Source organism: Branchiostoma floridae, chromosome 9, assembly GCF_000003815.2.
Source record: "Branchiostoma floridae strain S238N-H82 chromosome 9, Bfl_VNyyK, whole genome shotgun sequence".
Classification (NCBI taxonomy): domain Eukaryota; kingdom Metazoa; phylum Chordata; class Leptocardii; order Amphioxiformes; family Branchiostomatidae; genus Branchiostoma; species Branchiostoma floridae.
The window spans coordinates 20,797,921-20,809,169 of NC_049987.1; the positions used below are offsets into that span (position 1 = coordinate 20,797,921).

The 11,249-nt window shown below is 43.8% G+C and overlaps 3 protein-coding genes across 4 annotated transcripts; 1 reads left to right on the forward strand and 2 right to left on the reverse strand.

Moving 5' to 3' along the window:
* The first annotated feature begins 18 nt into the window (after positions 1-18).
* Positions 19-5,974, forward strand: LOC118422694 (uracil phosphoribosyltransferase homolog). Of its 2 annotated transcripts, XM_035830392.1 has the most exons (8): positions 19-251; positions 1,745-1,787; positions 2,501-2,570; positions 2,956-3,018; positions 3,741-3,902; positions 4,286-4,294; positions 4,784-4,882; positions 5,389-5,974. In XM_035830392.1, exons 1-8 carry the CDS (start codon positions 145-147, stop codon positions 5,493-5,495), a joined length of 660 nt encoding a protein of 219 aa, XP_035686285.1. In that variant the 5' UTR covers positions 19-144; the 3' UTR covers positions 5,496-5,974. The 2 variants fall into 2 exon arrangements, with proteins under 2 accessions (XP_035686285.1, XP_035686286.1); XM_035830393.1 differs by lacking the exon at positions 4,286-4,294 and having other exon boundaries at positions 22-251.
* A 471-nt stretch (positions 5,975-6,445) lies between these two features.
* Positions 6,446-8,767, reverse strand: LOC118422692 (transforming growth factor beta regulator 1-like). Its single transcript, XM_035830390.1, has one exon. The coding sequence runs from the start codon at positions 8,757-8,759 to the stop codon at positions 6,807-6,809; it is 1,953 nt and encodes a 650-aa protein (XP_035686283.1). The 5' UTR covers positions 8,760-8,767; the 3' UTR covers positions 6,446-6,806.
* A 524-nt stretch (positions 8,768-9,291) lies between these two features.
* Positions 9,292-11,001, reverse strand: LOC118422282. Its single transcript, XM_035829801.1, has one exon. It carries the CDS (start codon positions 10,999-11,001, stop codon positions 9,292-9,294), a length of 1,710 nt encoding a protein of 569 aa, XP_035685694.1.
* Between the last annotated feature and the right edge of the window lie 248 nt (positions 11,002-11,249).

An 11,249-nucleotide genomic window follows, 5' to 3' on the forward strand; every position in this document is an offset into this window, starting at 1 on the left:
TTTACTTTTTTGGTGGTGAAATCCTAGCGCATAAATATCAGGTCACGGTGCTGTGCTGAGGCTGGTGTTTCAGAAGTTGTGATGAAATTTTTGTGATGATTTCACGGATGCCATACCTTGATTTATGACGATCTGCTTGGCGTTATGGCGACCATAACATCTAACAATGCCTGTCCAGACTTCGGCCCTAGCGTCAAGGTCCTGAAGAGCACCGGGCAGCTGAGAGAGTTACAGACTGTGCTGAGGGATGTGTGAGTGCCCCTCCCCCTTTTGTTATCATATTCAAGCAATATTAGATGTTTTGAAGACGATAATCATTTACATAACAAAAATATTATCTATTGTTCATGTGACTAAAAGCCTCTGAAGTCATGGAAATCATATCATAAACCACTCTCAAGAGTTTCCAATTCACAAACACACCAACAAACTAACAAACTGACTCATACATGAAAATTTGTTGCCCAAATTTACCTTAACACCTGAAATCTGTCGTGTTGGCGTAATGATTAGGGTATTTGGCCCATAGCCCAGAGGTACTGGGTTCGAATCCCATTACATGCCACTGTTGTGCCCATGAGAAAGGCACTTGACTTAATACAACTTTCCCACCCAGCTGTTAAAAGTTAAAGGTTTGGGAGGTAAAAGGGGGGTTCGCTTAAAAGGCTGGGTTGTCTACCAGGCCAGGCTACCTGGCCTGTCTACCTGGCCTGGCTATCACGTCAGGCTACTCAGATCCCCCCATTCATAGCCCCATCATATGGCACTCAGCCAAAATAGCTGATTGACAGGCATAGTAATTGCTGATCTCCAACCCTGCTAGTGCCAGTGACCCAAGGTTGCCCTGTCCACCACTGGCTGGGCCCTTTGGGAATGTGTCTGGGAGGCCTTGCTTGCAGCATGTCAGGAACACAAGTACCAGCACTGTGTTTGTGGGTGTGTAAATGTGTGTGTGTGTGTGTGTGTGTAAGAATGGGCTTGCCAGCAACAGAAATTTGTTTCTTTATTGAATATCTATCTTCTAGAACAGAAAATATCTCAGCTTGTGCAACAAGAAGGGAGAGCATAAATCACTTGCTCACTGTAAAGCTAAACTTGTATTGACTAAGGAGGGTACTGTATAATTACATGTACCTCCTTGTTCTCTATGCTAGTATGCCATGTTGACATATACAATCTTAGTAGTCACATAGCATTTTTGAGGCTGTGGATTGTTATCCACTGTACAATTTTTGTGTCCAGGACAGAGCCCAATCCTCTCCTTCCACTGACAATAATCTCTCCAACCCCCTTGTACAAGTTGGAGTGGGGAAAGTACTGTTAACAGATTTTGTGACATGTCAAAGGATTTGAACCCAGGACCTCTGTTTTCTAGGTCTAACACCCTAAAGCATTTACCGAACACAGTACTGGTACAGTACTTGAATGTGTTCCTGACAGCTGCAAGGAAGGCCTCCCAGTCCGAAGGGTCCAGACAGTGGACACTGGCAGGGTTGAAAATTAGCAATTACTATGCCTGTCAATCAGCTATTTTGGCTGAGTGCCACATGATGGGGGTATGAATGGGGGGATCTGAGTAGCCTGACGTGATAGCCAGGCCAGGTAGACAGGCCAGGTAGCCTGGCCTGGTAGACAGCCCAGCCTTTTAAGCGAACCCGGTAAAAGGGAGGTTAAGTTAAAATCTAAAGCCATCACCAGTTCGAACCAGTACCTCAATGCATTAATTTTTTTCTCCCTCTTCCAGTGAAACATCGAGAAGTGATTTTGTGTTTTGTGCAGACAGACTGGTAAGTGTTGTTACCTCAGAATGATATCAATGCTGTAAATGCATTTAAGTTTGCAGGGATTTAGTTTAGAAGTAGGAAGAAAATGGAGTGTTTGCATGGTTGTTTCGAGTTTATCATAGTCAAGGCTCGAAATACCACCTGCATATGCAGGTTAGTGCAGGTAAAATTAGAGCTGTGCAGGTATTTCTGATGTCTACCTGCACCTAACCTGCACTGGTCCATATACTGGGTTTTATACACAAATGTCCTATGATGCAGGTGACTGTGGATGGTTATCAGCTGCACTGTTAGTTACTACCTATTACGTATATAAAAGAATAAATAGCAATGATTCCTCAGCAATTTAGTATGATCCATACTTCCTAAATTCAGAGTGGTGCAGGTAAAATTTGTTTGGTGCAGGTAATTTCAATGTTACCTGCACTAGTGCAGGTTTGAAGAAAAAAGTATTTCGAGCCCTGATAGTGCTATAGTCACACATGAACGGTGCCCTTATGGACAGCCACCTGCTAGTAACTGGACAAGGATTCTTTAGAGACAGTTCACAGTCGTTTGGCGTACAAATTTTAGCAATCACTATGAAACATAAGACCACCACAAATGCTTAGAACTGCATTTTCAGTACTTTGGGTATTTTGTTACCTTCATCAACACATGCCTTCAATAGACAATTCCCTCGGTCTTACAAAATGTTCCTTTCTTGCCCCCCACAGATCAGACTAGTTGTTGAAGAAGGTCTGAACCAGCTGCCGTATTCCCCATTGTCAGTTACCACACCAACAGGTTGGTCACTGGTATTAGACTTGCATTGTCAGTGACTTGGTGACTGTTCATTTGAATTGTACATTGTCCAGTTACCAAGGCTAGACCTTGATAATAGCCTTCGGGTAGTTGGGCAGCTGTGGCGGTGTTTCTCACTATACAGCCAAATTAATCAAATTAAATCAAATCAAGAAGGCTGCAGTACTGTCTGACAGTCAGAAATTTGACGTGCATGCTTATTTACACTGATGAGGTTTCAATGCTGTTTCATGCTAGAAATGACAATCATTGTTTAATTCTGAAGAGTGCAAAGATGTCACAATTCCACATGAACATAGAAGGCATGTCACTTGTTGAGAGGAAAACTGTGTATTTTCATGTTAACCATCTTATGTTTATGCTACAGGCTACGGGTATGATGGGATCACTTTTGAGAAAGGCAACTGTGGTGTCAGCATCATGAGAAGTGGTGAGTGAATGAAATATGTCTTCTGATGTATGTATGCATCATTATCATTATTGCTTGAGAAGAACCACCCCTTGAGCTTGGTAGAAAAATCCACCTCACTCGTACAGAAGAGTAGGGATCCTTCCCTAAATTAGTAAATAAGTGTTTCAAACATCAGTCCAGTCTTTGATATAATATGCAATTTGGTCTTACTAGACAAAACAAGTGTGTGAGGCCTAAAGGCATTTTTTTTTCACAAAACCAGTGAAATGTCTGTGACCACCTTTTGTACAGGTGAGGATACTGTGTTAGGCCTAAAGCCAGGCATTTTTTTTTTCGTGCAAATACAAGTGAAATGTCTGTATTCACCTGTTGTACAGGTGAGGATAGTGTGTCAGGCCTAAAGGCATTGTTTTTTCTTGCAAAACCAACTGAAGTGTCTGGTTAACCACCTGTTGTACAGGTGAGGATACTGTGTTAGGCCTAAAGCCAGGCATTGTTTTTTCGTGCAAAACAAGTGAAATGTGTGTAACCACCTGTTGTACAAAACTAGTGTGTGAGGCCTAAAGGTAGTCTGTGTAACACAAACTCTGCTGTCCAGGGCTGTAACTGGCCCCTCCCCGCTAGGGGGCTGCCAGATGTTTGGCGGGCTGCTATAAGTAAGATTTAATCAGGCTAGCCTAAAGGTATTGTTTTTTCTTGCGAAAAAAAGTGACGGATCTAGTTAACCACCTCTTGTACAGGTGAGGCGATGGAGCAGGGTCTGAGGGACTGCTGCAGGTCCATCAGGATAGGCAAGATCCTCATCCAGAGCGAGGCTGACACGCGAGAGGCGAAGGTCTACTACGCCAAGTTTCCTCAGGACATAGAGGGCAGAAAAGTGCTGCTCATGTACCCCATTCTCAGTAAGTCTCCCTGCAGAGTGGCTGTTATATAACATTATGTTGGTGTTACCATTAAGTTAAGACAATTTCTTCATGTCTTACCTTGTACCCCCCCCCCCCCCCAAGAACCTTGAGGTCAAGGGACTAGGTACTGTAGGTAGGTAGGTAACATTAAGTTAGTATTTTTCTGTAGTTACCTGTATTTCTATAAGTATGTTTAGTTTACTATTGAATTTTAGTTCCATCTACTCTGTCTACTTTTGCACTTTACCTTACCTTCAAACTTTAAGTTAGCTTAAATGTTGTCAATTCTACTCTTTCATATTGTACATACACTTTACTTCTATGTGTCTAACGTAATCTTTTTGTATTTCCTTTGTTTCTTTTCTTGTCTCCATGCAAAGGTGGGCGCGGTGAGTAGGCCCCCTGCAGATTATTTTTTGTAAACTATGCTGTTTGTTTTCCTGTTATATTGTAAAGGATTTTTTTTTAAATTCGATTGATCATTTTATGATTTGTCTTGGATTCAGCTTATGGATGTAACGTTATGACTATAAGATTCAAAGATGATGTTGTGCTTTCTTCTTAGCTTTCTGGTAGATCTGGAAAATGTGTGTGTGTGTGTGTGTCTGTTTCATGTGTGTTTGTTTGCATCACGCATGTGCATGTACGTGTATACAAGCTTTTTATTGACGTCATTATATGATACTAATTATAATTTCAATCCAACGACAACCATGTTGGCGGGTAATTGAGTTAAGCAGTATTATCTTTGTTTGGTTAACAGACGTACCCTGTAATCCAAATGGCACAGATGATGTCAAATGAAAAACCTGTATAGTTACATGTTTTTCACAGTGCTTTCTAGTCCTCACCTTAAGTTTGCTTTATTTCCCCTGCAGGTTCGGGAAATACCGCCATCCAGGCTGTCCAGGTGCTGAAGGAACATGGGGTGAAGGAGAGCAACATCCTGCTTCTCAGTCTGTTTGTGACCCCACATGGTGAGTTTTAAAACACAGGGCACTTCAAACTTGGAAATACCATTTCAATGTGTAATATTATCTTTTGGAAGATGAGAAATCTCCTTAAGCACACAAGTTTGAGCAGAAATAATTTGATGCAAATACAAAATGTACTTACAATTAGAATTACCCAAGGAGACCACTCAGGTTCATGTGGACAGGACTCTTGCATCAGTGGGAAAAAATGTCTAAGGGACCACCTAAAGTGTACATGTGAAGGTAGTTCACTAGTCCAGGTTTGACTGGATATATTTAATAATATGTTTTTCCAGGTGCCATAGAGTCTATTGTACCTCATGTTTTAGTTGCGATTTGATCATGTTTTATTGTTCCAAACAATTTTTTAGAAATCTAACAGAGATTGTGTCTTTTCCTGGTGTCATAGACTCTGTTTTACCTCATACCACATTTTGATCACATTTATATTGTGTTTTATTGATTAAAACAGTTTTGGAGTAATCTAACGGAGATTGTTTGTATCTCAGCTCTGCAGACAGTGACAGAGGAACACCCTGAGATGACCATCCTGACGTCAGAGATCCACCCGCACGTTCCTGTCCACTTTGGGCAGAAGTACTTCGGCACTGACTGAAGCCTCACAGAACAACACAAATATCATTTAAGCTAGATTACCATTGGTTTCTCCCAATAGAGATACTTTTTAGGCTCAGGGATGTCAGGCATACAAAACTGGCAGAAAAAATTATAATATAAAGTAAATCATGTTGTTTTTTATACATCATATGAAGAAAATCATACTACATGTACTTGTACAATGGAAGATACAGCATTTTATCAGAAAAAAAGATAATTTTTGAATACTTAGATTTTAGTATGTAAGTCTTCCTGTACTAAATGAATGATGATGATGTACTACTATTTGTAAATATTTATATATTTCTAAATGCAAATTCTCAATCATGATTCTGGGATGTATTAATATCATAGTAGGCCAGCTTTTACATGTATGTATGTACAGGCAAAGTGTTAACACTTTCATCATGCTTTAGCCATTTGGGGCTAATTCAATGTCAAAGAAATTAAAAGCCTGGCTACCTTTAGGTGAAAACAATGTGCAGTGTGTTTTATCATATTTGTTGACATGCAGCTATGACTGCCCAAACAAGGATGACAGGGCAAACTCGGGGTCAATATAAGGGCAACGATGATGATAGTGGAGCTACTGAGCGCAGAATGAATGGTTTTAGCCTGGAATGCAGCATACTAGTAGTCTCTTTTGTCCTCTCCACAAATACTTGCAAGTACTGGGCGTCCAAACCTGCCAGATGTCAGGCTAGCTTTTAGGTTTTCAAGTCACAACCTGGGGTGTAGATCAGGTCTTGATGACTTAATCTGAGCACTGTATAGATAAGCCTCTTTTAGCACAAATCTGTATTTGTTGGGGACTAGGCAGTAGGGAGAAGCTTACGTTATGAATAAATTATGTGGAATCTTCAATAATAACATGCTCAATGTGTGACTCTTCTCAACTAAGACTAAAGGAGACAACAACCCAAAAGGGAATGATTACAAAAGAACAAATTTACTCATGTAGCAACGATTTATTGTTTATTCATGCCCGCTGGGACACAAAAAACTGCTGCCATACAGCATCACAGAATCTGACATAGGTCTACTCGTCTCAAGTTCACAATCATAACACTACACTGTAACATTGGGTATGCCAGTTTCAAATATGCCTTTACAAGGAATAAGGTAATATGATGTATACAATAATTGATACTCACTGTATAACATTTAGCAATCCCATTGGTTTTGATTGCAAGTCACATCGAGAAGATACAAGTCATATTAGCATTATACATGTAACTTCAAGTAGTACTAGTAGTACAGCTACAAGTATACAGCTTTTATATACATATAATAATATATGTACATGTATCTACATGCCATCATGGCCAGATATGCTCGGCATCCCCCCAGCTATCCCCATGGTCACTAGTGGCACATTTGAGGTCAGCAGGGATCTCAAGCTAGTGTTAGGGTCCATTGTGCCGTGGCCTCTTGCAGGGGACTGCTCATCCCCCCTCAGTCCCCAAGCCTTCTGTAAGGCTGTGAAACTAAGAGTGAGGTCCTCTTCCTCTCCATCAGTGTCTGTTTTACTCGACCGGCAGGCGTCGAACTTCACCCACTTGTACTTGGTGCACTTCCGCGCACCAGGGCAGCTCTGGATCAGGTTCTGAATGGTGGGGTTGGAGAAACCAAAGAAGTCTGACCCACAAATGTCGTCCTTGCTAAATGGATCCTTTCCCAGGATATCCGTGAGAGCGTTCAGTAGTTGTCTGTGGCACTCGTCTGCAGATGAACCCACTATGGTTAACTCTGGGTCGTCTTCAGGTGATATCTCGAACTTTGGTCCGCCGCCGCCGTCAGAAATCTTGCACGTGTACAGACATCTCTGGTGTGGGTTTCTGGTGCTGGCGAACACACGGGTGCTACAGAAACCCACAGGCCAGATGAACTTCTCGTTATGAAAGTCTGCCCTGTCCACAACAACATCCCCCAAGCTGTACACTGTCAGTTCTCCTAGGGTCACGGGGAAGATCGGTCTTCCCGTGGGGTCGAGTGGAATCGGTCGCACAACCCTTTTCGCAGAGTCCTTCTTCTTCTTTGCACTACTGCTTGCCGCTGGTTTGGTGGAGTCTTTCTCTTTCCCTTTGGCTCCCTTGCCAGTATCCTTTCCCTTGCCTTTACCACTGCTACTACTAGATGGCACCTTGGCTGTACTAGGTGTGGCTGTGTCCAGCAAAGCAGGTTTACCAAGCGAAGGAACACTTGAATGACCTGGCAAGGGGTGCTGAGGGGAAACCATGGAGATTTGGGCCACTTCTGTCAGGGCTTGATGCTGAAACAACCTCTTCAGCAAAGCCTTCCTCTCCTCTTTAGCCTTTGCGATGCGTTCATCCATCTGCGACACCTCGTCGCAGAGTGCTGCATTCTCAAACACCATGTTCTTCACAGTTCTTTTCAGCAGCTGGTATTTCCTCTTGTACTTTTCGTTGTCGTACTGTTGCGTATGCTTGGTGCCGCTGCTCTTCTTTTTCTTCTTCGGTGCCACCGATGCGGACGGCATGGGCTGCTGGAAGTGCTGCGTGTCGTGGCTCTGTAGCATGGCTGAGAACGGGTAAGGAATAGCGGGAGGGAGGGAGGCAGGGGGCGGAGCCACTGCAACTTTAGGACTAAAGCTCTCCACAGTTGTGGGCTCGTCTTCAAAAGCATAAGGATCGTTCACTGGCTCTGTTTTCACCTTAACGACCTCCTTCGCCGGCGTCCTCGCTCTCTCAGTCTGCTTCTTCTTCGTAGGATGTCGTGGAGAAGATTTTACAGTCGGCTTCACCTCCTGCAACTTTTCAGGCGCGGGCGGCTGAGGATTCTCCGGTTCTGACCAAGAAGGTGCCATTTTTTCGGACTCCTCGGTCGCGCCCTGTCCCTCCATCTGCTCCAAGCCCACGAACCTTGTCACGCTGTCTAAGGACGGGAACAGCGACGTCTGCCCCATGTCCATGGAGTGCTCCATAGTTGGGGAGAACTGGGGAAGGCTGTGGGAGGCCAGGTCGATCGGGGACAGCGCGTGGCCCTCGGGGTCACCTGAGGAGAACTCCCGCGCGGCGTCCGACAGCATCGCGCTCCTCCTCTGGTCGTGCAGCATCGCTGAGCTGCCCAGGCTGGGCGAGTCCATCCCCGTGGCGGGGTTCTGGAGACCCTCGGTGTCTCCCTGGTGGGCCTGGAGGGACAGGGGAGGAGGAATTCCCCGCCGAAGCAGGCTAGACCGCTGGGACGACATTTCTCTGCTCTGTCGAGACGCCATGTTGGGTGATGTCATAGCGCGGAGCATTCCAAACGTAGGGGGAAGCTGTCTATGTAGGATTTGGTTAATTTTCCAAGTAAAAACGACAATTGACAGTTTTTTAGTAAAATTTAAACACTAAATAAAATTAATCGAAGTATTTCAATGGTTATTATATCTCTATCTTTAATTCATAGCTATATATAAATATATCTAGTTATCCCCTTTTATAGAGTGTATTAATCTGAGTTGAAAGGTTGTGCCCAGGACAAACGCGACTGATGAATTTGTGACCACGAAAAGAACACACAAATCATAGGACTGGTATTCTTTTAAGTTTTGGTTCCAGGTTTTTAGCTGTCCCTTAAACTATAGAATATCTTTTATATTCTGAAAAGCTTGTTCATCATAGCTTTTTTGGTGGCACAATGTTGTTGTTGTTGTTGTTGATGTCCTTGTTTAACGTCTACTTCTCCGCTAGACATGGTCTCTTGGTGCTTCTTCTGCTGGGTGCTCTTAGATTTGTTGACCTCGCTGGTGCTTGTACACTGGTGCTTTGCATATGCGTGTTTGGGGTGTTCTAGACCTGCTCGGCGAACCTTCTCGTGTCTTCAATGTATTTGGTGAACGCCAAATACATCCTTTTGTTTGCTTCGTTCGTCAGGTCGCTTCGCATTCCTGCTAGGGATACAACATCCATCGTTCTTTCTTGTTGAGGGATTCCGTAGTCTTCATATATGTTGTCAATTTCTTTCATTAGATGTTGTCTGGTGTTCTCATATTTTGGGCATTCATACATGTAATGGTCTATGTTTTCCCTTGTACCGCATGTGCCACAGTTTGGTGTCTCCGTGGGGTCAATCCAGTTTTTGTAGGCGTTTAGCTCCGTGTGTCCACTCACGAGTTGGTTTATAGAGATTTGAGTCGTTCTTGACTCCCATGTGCTGCATTTCTTCTTCAAACTCGTGTTGGCTTTCTGCATGTGGCTGCTAGTTGTTTGGTTTTCTCTTCTTCTTTGCCATCTTTTTACTGCTTGTTCTTCTATGTGCTTCATTGCTTGTTGCTTAGTCCATGTCGTGTTGTTCTCTGTGTGTTTAGCTTCTTCTGCAGCTAGCTTAGCTTGCATGTCTGCTAGCTCGTTTCCTTCAACCCCCATGTGGCCTGGGCACCATTCAATTTGTATGTTATGTCCTTTCTGTTGGATTTCAAAGAGCCTCTGTCTTGCTGCATTCACTAGATCGTTGTAAGCTTCTGCCTGTTGTAACGAGCTGACGTTCTCAAGGGCCGCTTTACAATCACAGAGTATGAGGATTCTTCTGTTTTTGCTTTGACTTCTGTGTAGGGTGTTCAGTGCTAGGTAGATCCCCTGCAACTCTCCTTCGTAGTTGTTGGACTTTGCAGCTACTGGTTTTCTAACTGTGTAAGGTTCAGTTACTCCCCACTGCTCGTAGATGACCGCAGCACACCCTGTTGGACCGGGGTTTCCTAAGGATGAACCATCTGTGAAAACTACCGTGGTTGGTGTTTTCTTCATCTCGTGTAGTATTTGCTTTACTTTCTCTTTGGCTTCCTCCTTGTTGGCAGGGTTTGTTGTGGTGGGAAGGAAAGATCCTGTTATTCTGCCCACTGAGAAAGGGGGTAGCCTGGAGTCGTAGTAGCATTCCTTGTCTACTGTGCTGACCTCTATCTCCCCCTTCATTTCTTTAAACCTGGTTTCGAGAAGATGTAGGGTTGTGCCGATCTTCTCTTCGGATCTTTCTTGTGCTATTTTATCATATATGGGGTTCCCCGTGTGTTTTGTTGCCATTCTCAAGTAGGCTTGTGCTTGCCGGCATGTTAGGTGTATGTCAATAGGCATAATGCCAGTCAGCACTTCCAGTGCGTCTGTACTCGTTCTGATCTTGCAACCGGTTGCAGCCAAGAGAGCTTTTCTCTGTATGGGGGCGTACGCAGCGTCGTGCTTCTGTCCTGCTCTGAGTGTACATTCTGTTCCGTATTCGAGAATAGGTCTGATCATTGCTCTGTACAGCTGGAGGTGAGCCTCCTGGTTGGGATTTTTCTTAGCATTGGTTACTTTGCTAATTGCTTTTAAGGCTTTGTATGCTTTAGTCTGGGTGTTGCAGATGTGACTTTGGAAGTTCAGCTTCTCGTCTAGTGTAATCCCTACCAGTTTGACTTCTGGGATGATGTCGATGTTCTTGTTGTTTACTTCAAGGCTGTCAGCAGTTGGCTGGTCTATGTGAGGTGGAGAGAAAACCATGGCTTTGGTTTTGCTTTCTTCGATACGCATGTTCCACAAAGGGCACCAAGTCGATATTACGTGATCGATACTTGTCTCTACTTGTTTTGATACCTCTTTTACGTCTGCGCCACTACACCAGGCTGCACCATCATCAGCGTATTGGAAGTTGTCTAGTCCAGTTTGATGGTAGGCATCCGCTGTGTAGATATTACAGAGGGTGGTAGAAAGTACAGCTCCCTGTGGGATGCCTACTTTACTGATCTCCGGTTCTGTTGTGATGGTGTTGACTTTAAATC

Excerpts from the sequence above, each read along its gene's own strand:
- LOC118422282 (XM_035829801.1), bottom strand. The coding sequence starts at position 11,001 with ATGCGTATCGAAGAAAGCAAAACCAAAGCCATGGTTTTCTCTCCACCT.
- LOC118422694 (XM_035830392.1), top strand. The coding sequence starts at position 145 with ATGGCGACCATAACATCTAACAATGCCTGTCCAGACTTCGGCCCTAGC. Across the intron at positions 252-1,744 it reads CAGACTGTGCTGAGGGATGT|TGAAACATCGAGAAGTGATT; the intron begins GTGAGTGCCCCT and ends TCCCTCTTCCAG. Across the intron at positions 4,883-5,388 it reads TCTGTTTGTGACCCCACATG|CTCTGCAGACAGTGACAGAG; the intron begins GTGAGTTTTAAA and ends TTTGTATCTCAG.
- LOC118422692 (XM_035830390.1), bottom strand. The coding sequence starts at position 8,759 with ATGCTCCGCGCTATGACATCACCCAACATGGCGTCTCGACAGAGCAGA.